The sequence below is a fragment of the Symsagittifera roscoffensis genome, chromosome 5 (assembly GCF_963678635.1).
Source record: "Symsagittifera roscoffensis chromosome 5, txSymRosc1.1, whole genome shotgun sequence".
NCBI lineage: Eukaryota > Metazoa > Xenacoelomorpha > Acoela > Convolutidae > Symsagittifera > Symsagittifera roscoffensis.
Window position 1 is genome coordinate 60,368,404 of NC_087066.1, and position 9,961 is coordinate 60,378,364.

At 34.2% G+C, this 9,961-nt stretch overlaps 1 protein-coding gene across 1 annotated transcript; it reads right to left on the reverse strand.

The window, feature by feature from the left end:
• Positions 1–2,094: 2,094 nt before the first annotated feature.
• LOC134846272 (MFS-type transporter SLC18B1-like) lies at positions 2,095–4,852 on the reverse strand. The gene is made up of 3 exons (XM_063863554.1): positions 4,467–4,852; positions 3,856–4,149; positions 2,095–3,373 (listed from the first exon to the last, which is right to left on the reverse strand). Exons 1-3 carry the CDS (start codon positions 4,687–4,689, stop codon positions 2,355–2,357), a joined length of 1,536 nt encoding a protein of 511 aa, XP_063719624.1. The 5' UTR covers positions 4,690–4,852; the 3' UTR covers positions 2,095–2,354.
• Positions 4,853–9,961: the final 5,109 nt, after the last annotated feature.

Consider the following 9,961-nt stretch of genomic DNA (forward strand, 5'->3'; position numbering starts at 1 on the left):
CGAATTATTTTTACCTAGTCAGTACAGAAAATTCTCTATCTAGTTTCCTTTTCTTTGCTTAAAATATGCTACTAATGATCCTGATCACAGTATCATTTTTATAATTTTCTGATCCAAAATTCTTTCCTGAGTATCATTTTTGAGCAATAGGAACATAACAATTTAAAAATTCACATCAAAGAAAAAATTGCTGCAGTTGTTTTGAAGAGCCTCAATTCTTTTTAAACAAATCGTAGAACAATTGGCTCTCTTAACGGAATCAATAAACCATTTTTAAATAATTCTTTTTGAATCCTTTTGAAGAAATCAAAGTTTTGCGCTTTATGGGATTATAAAGTAGAAAAATGTGATCCAAATGTTGATGAGGGATCCTGTTAACAAATTTCTCTGAATGTGCAAGAGAAATTAGTCATAGCTATGACTCGGGATTGATTATGTTTTTTAAAGTTTTTTTTCAACGCTTCAATCAGTTTAAAACCTATAAACTTTTACCCCAACAACTGAGATAGATGATAGTTTCTTGGAAAACAAACAGTGAAGAAAACCCCGTTTGTTATAGCCCTGATTTTTTCAAACAATGCCCAATAAATTGCACTCAGTGTTATAACACACTATTTATAAAAAATTTTGACGGTACTTTTCTAATTTGAATGATCAGTTTTGCTGACTTTTGCGAATCAATCTAGATCAAAATGATACAACAAAATCTCACTTGGGCCAAAACTTTAAAATATTCTGGATTTTCAGATTTTGTAATTTTTTGTTTAAAATTAATCCATTGATTTTTCAAAAAAAAACATAAAGAGTGTTTGGGTTTTGAATTATTAGTGAAATTTTTAGTCAAAGCTAACAAAACTTCGTAAATATGACATTCGAAAAACTTTTTTGTTATTTCGTGCAAAATTGAAGTTGACGCCGTTTTGTATTTCGAAATCACAATAAACGGCTTTTGTTCGATCATTGAAAACGCGGAGGATTTCTGTTTTCGGGTGTAATGTTTTTGTTTTCCACGCAATTATTAATTGGTAACACAATTATTAATTGGAAATGATCAATATAATGAAAACTTAAGTCTTATCAAAAGTGCTCGCATATCAGGGCAAAACTTTGAATGTTCCAATTGCACTTAGAGGCAAATTAAAAAAAACTAAAAAATATAACAAAATAATCGAAAAAAAAGGAAAACCATTTTTTATAAACTGATTTTTCCCAACAAACGCTACAAAAAGATGTATTTAGCTTCTTGTGTTCTAATAGTACGACCAAATGCTTATGCTTTTCCTCAAATTAATTTGGGACGCCTTAATTCGCCCCATACGAGTGTTATAAGAACGTGATATATCGCGCGTTAATAATCAAAAAGTGGCTAAATTGGCAATTTTTAAACCCACATAACTATACAAAAAAAATCGCAGATAAAATATATCCTGAAATTTGAGCTAATTAAAATAACATCCTTCAGATTGTATAAAAAGTCCGTCAAAAATCGAAAACTGACTGAGTAAAACGAATCTACCTCAAGCATCAATATTTGGCAGTGTCTTCGAAATTCGGAACAAAAAAATTATCGAATTTGTGTGAGTGTTTTTGCTTTCTTATTCTATCATATACATTAAACTTTCAAAACAGAGTTATCTACTACGCAATTCTTTATATTTGCGACAAGGAATAGATAATTAGAGTTTCTTTAGTAGATGGTTTTAAAAGTCATAATCGTTCCGACTTTCGAAGAAAGTGCGGAATAATTATGCTTGGGATGTTTTTTTTTCAGTGATTTTTTGAAGTTCAACTAAGAATTTTTAAAGAAAATGCGTATACCATCTGATAGATATTGTTGTCTTGAGATCAAATATAAACAGATATTTTACTTGTGAGTGTTTTGTGTAAAGTTATGGGGGTTTAAAGAGTAATAATTTGGCCAGTTTGAGACAACTAACGAGTGATCTAACGAGTAAAAACCTTTAAATTGACCTTAAAATGCAACTGAAACAATTGGGGTTTCGCCCTGATATACGAGAAGTTTTGTTATTACTAAAAATTGCTTTTCAACGAATATGTGGATGTTTTATAATTTAAATTGACATTTTTGTGGCTTTCATACAAATGTCTCTTTTTATCTGCACAATCTACGAGACTCTTCTGAAATTTTGTATGCTAAATAAAGTTTTGATATAATTTGCTCATGAATTGAACCACTAGTTTCAACCTTTGCAGTTGTAAATTTCCAAGCAGTTTTTTCTTTTCAATTTTTGTTCAATGCCAATCCAGCATTTAGTTCCCAGTTTTTAGTTTTTGGTCCTTTTCTCTGGATAACATAAATTAGCGTTGTGGTTAGGATTATGGGGTTGCGATATCTATCTAGGCAAAATCTGAGATCGACCCATACTTGTGAGCAAGATGTCCGAGACTGATTGCTTGAACATCGAATCATCTTCCGACTCCTCGTCTCCGACTCTTTGTGATCTTCTGGCGGTAGTGTCCAATGGTATGGCGCCTTTCATTTCCGAACTCAATTCCGAGTTCCCATCTGCATGCTTTGCATGGTAATACAGTCGTCTTATGAGTCCGTTTTTCCAGAGAAAAGCCAGATACCACAATCCGGTCACGGCAAGCATCACAGCGTATGCAAGTGACATGTAATAAAACCCAATTTGTTCGTTTAGATAACCCCCGATTACAAATGAGCCGAAAGTTCGCCCAAATGAAGATTGGAGGTTGTAGCAAGAGGCTGCTATGGTTTTGATCTGTTGCATATTTGTAAGACCTTGTCTTAGAGCCACTTTCTCAAAAACCAGATATGTTGGATTCATCATTAGCGCAATAACAAAGCCAGTTCCGAACAGAAAGGAAACGCCCCAGTAAACGGACTCTAGTACTGGGAAGATCTTTGGGAGAAAGAATCCGAGAGAGATCATAGGAGCTATAAATTGGGTTATCATCACAATGTATCCCCCAAAACCAAATTCAACTAGAACTCCCACAATCGGGCCGGCAAGAAAATATGCGACTGAATTCGCCGTGAATATATAACCGACTGATTCCGAAGTCAACCCCAGAGTGTTTTCAAAGTAGAGCGAATAAGCCGAATCTCTAACGCCACAAATGCAGAAAATAGTGGCGGCTGGAATCGCGACGCTAAGCGTCGAAGGTTTGGTTATAAAAATAATATAATCGGATGCTTGTACTTTTGATTTTGCCTTGGCGCCTTTGGATGGTACGAAGATAAGAGAAAAAGAAGCGACGATGAATTCGATAGCGGCGACGCACAAGAACGGAAGTCGATATCCGCCGAAAGGTAGCAACACACTGCCGACAGGTGGTCCCAGACATAGGCCGAATCCGAGAGAAGTCTGTATTATTGTTGTAATTACACCTGATCAAAATCACAGGGTTAAGGGGGATTTCTAGGATATTTGCGAGGAAAATTTCAAACAGTTATCACAAATGTTTTTGACCTTTTTTAAGGCTAACAAATACGTTTTTTGTAAGCAAAAAATTTATGCTGTCAGCAAAGTTGGGCTAAAAATTGTTTAGAACTCTTGAATTTTTTCATAAAACTTTATGTTTTTTGCATGTTTTTATCTCAAAATTATATTTGTTTATCAGCTTTCAAGTCATTTTTTTAAACATTGAAGTTCATCAGGATTTTTAAACCACGTCCGAAAAATGCAAATCTATAAATGTTCTTAAATTAGATTAAAAAAACAGACAAGTTTGGGCTTTTTGGGCATTTTTTAAAAATCAGACCTCTTGAAACACTAAACTAGAGTTGAATTTCTGAAAAAGGGTTATTTGATAATTCGAGATGTGCTTTTAGGCCTAATAAGTGAGAGCAATGCAAGTTACTCCAGATACCTGCCCTCTCTGGATACACCTGGACTGCGATTGGGAGTGCGGTGCTGTAGAGCATAGAGGCCCCGACTCCATTGCACACTCGGCACACGAGACACGACACGAAGTACACAGTGCCATCGGGTGCATCCCCGAGGACTCCGAATGCGCCTACTGTTATCGAAGACCACAAAGTGCCCCAGACGAAGAAGAATTTGATGCTGTGGGCCGAGACGAGACTGGCGACCACGAATGAGAAAATCAAGTTGGCCACGTCAACAGAGCCGACTACGAGGCCAATCTGAGTCTGAGAGAGACCTGAAGAAAGTGATAATAATTAGTATTATTCAGTTATAGTTTTTATATTATACAATTTCATTAGTAATTCTATCATTGTAACATTATAATGTTATAGAATTATAGTATAATGCATTAAGATACGTGAAGTTCTTACGTTCGCCTCGCCATTGAAATCTTTTAAGTTCCGAGCGGCATGACGCCAGTTATCTTTTGCCAGCGAGAAAGTGGAAAAAGAGCCATCAAAAAGAGCATAACGAGTGAGATCACTTTGGACAAAAAACTATTTACTAATTAATTGTAATTAAGAAATGAGAATAATTAGAACACAACTCGACCTTTTTTCTCGGCTTCAGCTGGAAAAAATGGACCCGGGAGAGACAAATTGGCCCCCTCTAAAGTCACTGTAAGCACACACATAAGCAGCACGATCCGCTTCGTCGTACTGCTCAGCCTCTCTGCCTCCGCCAGAAGCCGATCTGTCTCGGACACAGTCACCACGTGACTCATTTTCCCGAAACTCGACTCGGCAAAGTTCGCATCAACACGAGTGGGCTTCATTGGCTTGATTTTGACTCAGTTTCAGGCTAAGACTGACTAATATTTCGATTACAACGAAACTAAAAATGCGATTATCTGTAATTTTTGCTATATTTGAAATTGAAAAGTTAGAAGAATAGCTGGTTGCATTTGTTTTTGCCATACCGTGGGTACCAAGTCCTAATCAGATATTTGAGTGAGTGATTCCAAAATTATTCTCTGGATGTTGTTTATTAATAGCCAACGCTATTAACTTGACATTTACCTAGTAACAGACTAGTTAGTTGGGTGTGTTTGGCTTTGTCATTGAGAGTAGATTATAAAACTTCATAAAGCAAACACACCCAAGTGTAAAGGTAAAAACAGAACCAAATAGTTTCAGATTAAAATATTTGAGCCACTAAAAACTTTGATGAGAGACAAGGCAGAAAAATCTTGAAATTGGCGAGAAAAACTCAATTATTTGATCAGGTAACTCTATAATATCCTAATTACAAGCTATTACACTGCAACGGTGAGTTGTCAGTTTTCATACAGTTTTTGGCGCAAAATTTCGTACAAACTTTACGGCGCTAACTTTTTGGATTGTTGAAATAAGTCATCAAATGAATAGAGGGACAATGGATATATAGGTGATTTCAAAGAAAAATGAACAAAGAGTAATGATGAATTTGAGTGATTCCAGAGCCAAAACCAACTACGAAGACAAGTCATAAGAGGTCGAATGATCTATCATTTTGAAACTCATTCAGTCGTTACTTGGATTTCAAAAAAATCATATTCATTCTTTCACATTTGTTTGTAAAACAGTGCACAGTAGATCTTCCCTGGTCTTCGTTTTTGGTAATCAAACAAGACTGCACGTATGAGGTCAAAATTTTTAGTCTTTCGACGTATCTTTAAAATGTGTAAAGTTTTCTTGCAGAGAACAAGTTCTCAAAGACTTGATTATGTTCAAAACATTTTTTAATTTATCCCCACACAAGAGTGCGAGGGGGCGTCTGCCTCCCCTCCGAAATTCGAAGTCTTGGCGCTCGTATCAGGACAAAGCCTTGAATGTTCCCACTGCCTTTTAAGGTATATGGAGCAGTAATAACCTTATAAACTAAATTTAATGAAATAAAAAAAAAATTTAACAAAATTTTAGACCTTGTGAAAATCATTACCCCACACGCCATATAAAATACAATGTGACAGATTTAGCTCCTGGCAATAATGGCAACAGAGCTTTCTTCAACCAATTTCGAACGATTTCTAGGTCGGATTAAATCTCCGCTTACGCGTTAAAACTGCGAAACATATGCACGTTAATTGTCCCAAGTTGGCCAAAATGGCAATATTTAAACCTCCATAATTTTCTGAAAAAGGATTATAAGTTAAATAAATTTTTAAGATTTAAGCTCAGGACAATAATAACTTTTGATTAATATGAACAAAATTGGTCCAAATTGGCTAAATAAATAATTGAACTTTGTCTGAAGATAAAAACCACCCCGGTATTTCGCTAATTTCGTTATGAAAGTTGGAACAATTAGCCAACAAAGGCTACATACAGACTTGTAGAAACTCATCCAAGTTAATTAGTTTAATAGTAAATCAAAGCTATGACAATTGGTTTGCGAGAGATTACACATACTGATGAGCAATTCAATTTTGAGAAAAAAAACGGTATTGCAACCCTGATTACTTCTCTTAGTTAACTTTTTCTAATTTTGCTTGGCGCTAATGTTTTTCCTCGCCTTGAATCAATGAGTGAAGATGCATAAAGGTGAACCTCAAATGATAAATGATGGACCAATTTTTTGCTTGATAGAAAGGGCTTCTAGCCGTTTGTGCACTGCTCTAAGCAACATATTTCATCTTAAACAAAAAACACACTGAGACAAACTATAAAAAACTTTTGAAAATGCCGGCATTTTAAATCAATTTAAAAAATACCAATGACACTTTATAATATCACGGAACTGAATAATCACGTATGATTTCAATTTCAGTTGTCTAAGTTACTAAACTTTTTTATGTTTTCTTGATTGCGTAAAACAGTAAATTCTAATATAATTGACATCAAAATGATTGATGAAAGAAGAGACAATTTTTAATAAACTCTTATGAAAATCGTATGTTAGGTCTGCTCGTATCAGGGGAAAACTCTGAATGTTCCGACTGCCCATTAATTGGTCTCGAATAATTTTTGGTTAAGAAAATGATGCAATTTAAGAATTGCAGGCTGATATCAAAATTTGAGAGTAAATTTTAGATCGTGTATAGAATCAATAAGACCAGCTAGCTTGCTTCAATTTAATTTGGAACTATTATGAGTATAAATATTTGCATACAGTATTGAAACTCTCAAAGTATCACTCTAGCAGCAGACCTATCCGCACTCATAAGCTGTCAACATTTGTTACATCTGTCTGACCAACCCACGCATATATATTCCTCACTTTCTATAAAGTAGGAACAATAAATGAAACTTGCATCTTTTTAAATTTTTTTTCAAATAATCACAACATTGGAAGACAGATTGTGAGCCTGTTTAAAAGTTTTTTCTTTGAAGATAATCAAAATTATTTTAAGTGAACGAGTTTGATGTCATTCTTTTTTTTACAAAATTTGTTTCATCTAAGTTGTTCCAAATTGCCACCCAAAGTTTCGGCAATTGGATTTAAAATGCAAGAAGTATAGCTGCGGTGTCAAGTTTCAGGGAACCTGTTGATTGGCAAAACATTAACCAAAGTTTTTGTTAGCTACAAAATCCGGGTTTGATTAGGATTTTGAAGATATTTTGATATCTATGCTTCTTACTTGCTTAAAATGACAATTGCCGTGCAGCTTTTTCTAAGTTAAATGACTTTTTTGGGTGAATAGCAAAAATTAATTGGACAGCGAAAATTTTCCGAAAATTTCAATCATTTTCTTTCGTTACTTTGAACCATGAAATTGTCAAGTTTCGCATTAACAGCAAATGAAAGAAAAAGCTTTAACAAACATTTGCGGGGAAAGTTTTGCGTGGCACTTTAGTTCCTGATCACGTCGTGACCAAAAAAATAAAAACATAGGTTAAAAATATTTCTGTGGACAAAACGCTCGTTGCAAATTTGACCAACGTTTTTTTGATGTCGGACTTAATTTCAACTAATTGCATGGCTCCAAACACCTAAATCAATCTTGTTTTAGTTTTTTGGATTGCGTAAAACAATTGTTTCCATAGAAAACGATATCACAAGAATTGAGCTGTTACCTCTCTAAAAACACATTTTAGGTCAACTAATTGAAGCTTGCGTCTTTTTAAATTTATTTCTTAAATGAGGCACTCATAACATAGAGCGACAAAATATAAGATTGCTTAGAAGTTTTTTATTTTAAAATATTCAAAATTATGTGAAATTCAAGGAAGTGGTTTGATGTTAATCTTGCTCATTAACAAGGTTTCAACCTGGTTTGTTTTCATTTTCCAAACAAGCTCTCAGCAATTGAATTTTAAATGCAGCTGCGAATTTGACCAACGTTTATTTGATGTCGGACTTAGTTTCAACTATTCGCATGGCTTCAAATACCTAAATCAATCTTGTGTTAAGTTTTTTTCTGGGTTGCGTAAAACAGTTGTTATTTTTTCTTTTAAAAAGTTTCTCATTTTGAGTTTCGTTTGTTTTGAGTTTCAGTAATGTTTTGGGAGAGCTTGGTAACCAATTAAATTAAGTGGATTTAAAAAAGTCGAAATGAGTTTCAAAAGAGTTTTGAAAATCCGATTTTTCTTGAGAAAAGCTAGATCTACTCCAGGTATCAAATTGATAACTTTCATGATAACTTGCCCTGATACGAGCAGTCTTGTTAGAATTTTAAAAGCGTTTTATTGACTGCTACAAGCGTTCAGCTGCCCATAGTCAAATTTTACTGAAAACTCGAACCACTTTCTTTATACACTTTTCAAGTAAGAAAATTATAAGCATCGAAGAAACCAAGACTGAAAGAGCTTTAACGAGATTTAATTTTGTGTGGAAAGTTTTCCATGAAGCTTTTGTTCATGATCATTTCGTGACCGAAGTAAAAAGGAAACATCGATTGAAATATTTTCTGTTTACAAAATGCTCGTTGTATTTTCGTCCGCCATTTAAATCGATAAAAGAGATACTTATTTCTTCTGGAAATAATCACCCTGACCACCGAAAGAATCCCCCTTTACAATTACTTCAGGACCAAAAAACTTCTCTAAATGCACCTTAGAAGGAAGCGCGCGCCAAAAAAAACTCATCGTTTTGATCAAAACTCTTCAAAAAGTTCTCAAATGCGGAGTTTTTTTTGAAGTTTCACTTTTTTGAGTTTCAGTAATGTTTTGAAAGAGCTTGGTAACCAATTAAATTATAAGGATTTGAAAAAGTTGAAATAAGTTTCAAAGGAGTTTTGAAAATCAGATTTTTCTCCGGAAAAGCTAGATCTACTCCAGGTATCAAATTGGTAAATTTCCTTGCCCAAAATACTTAATGGGAGGATGTTAGATTGGTTCTAAATTTGAATTGTTTTCCAAAAATTAAGGCACTTCTGCTTTTTTTAGTGATGGTCGGCCAAAAATGGAGAAAAAAAACCGGCTCCATTCCTTTCCGAAAGCTTTTTTAAACGTTTTAATGCAGGTTTTTTTTACAATTTCAATTGTTTTTTTTTTGGAGTGAACCTATTCGTATTCTTGGGCTCTACATTAATGTTATCAAAATTTAATCTGTTCACCTGAGCTGAGTTGCTAAAAATGCAATCTAAATCAAGTGAAATGAAGAAAAGAAACTGTTAGCTAACACGTGAATAGAATTTTTGTTCATCATTCTTGCCCTGATTGTTCTGGGAACTAAAAGTGGGTTTATTTTGGGCTCAAAATTGACTTGCACTCATTTTTTAGGAAAATCCCCGGATGGAAACAAACAAAGACGAACAGAATCTACCAAAATCAATCATATTGATGTCGTGAAGCGCGTGGAATTATGCAAGTTAAGCTGCATAAAACAACGCAAAAATAATACCTTTTTCTACCATTGTACCTTTCTAATCAAATATCTTTCCAATTAAATTTAAGTTTTGATGTAAATTTTCATGCAGTTTATGGTTATTGTATTTCATTATAGAACTTTTCCGTTGGGAGTTCTTCAACATTGCAATTAGCAAGAAAATTGTTGTTCTCCGTTAATTAACTTTGTTTCATTTTCCGCTCGGGGCTTTTTGGGAGAGTTTTAAGGAAATAGATATAGACAACTTGCACCGGTGCGAATTCATCAGATGAGAATTATTAATTAAAGCTAGCGGGGAA

Bases quoted from the DNA above. Each gene is read 5' to 3' on its own strand.
- LOC134846272 (XM_063863554.1), bottom strand. From the start codon at position 4,689: ATGAAGCCCACTCGTGTTGATGCGAACTTTGCCGAGTCGAGTTTCGGG. The intron at 4,150-4,466 runs GTCGAGTTGTGT...CACTTTCTTCAG, and splicing joins AGCTGAAGCCGAGAAAAAAG to GTCTCTCTCAGACTCAGATT. The intron at 3,374-3,855 runs GTATCTGGAGTA...GATTTTGATCAG, and splicing joins GGTGTATCCAGAGAGGGCAG to GTGTAATTACAACAATAATA.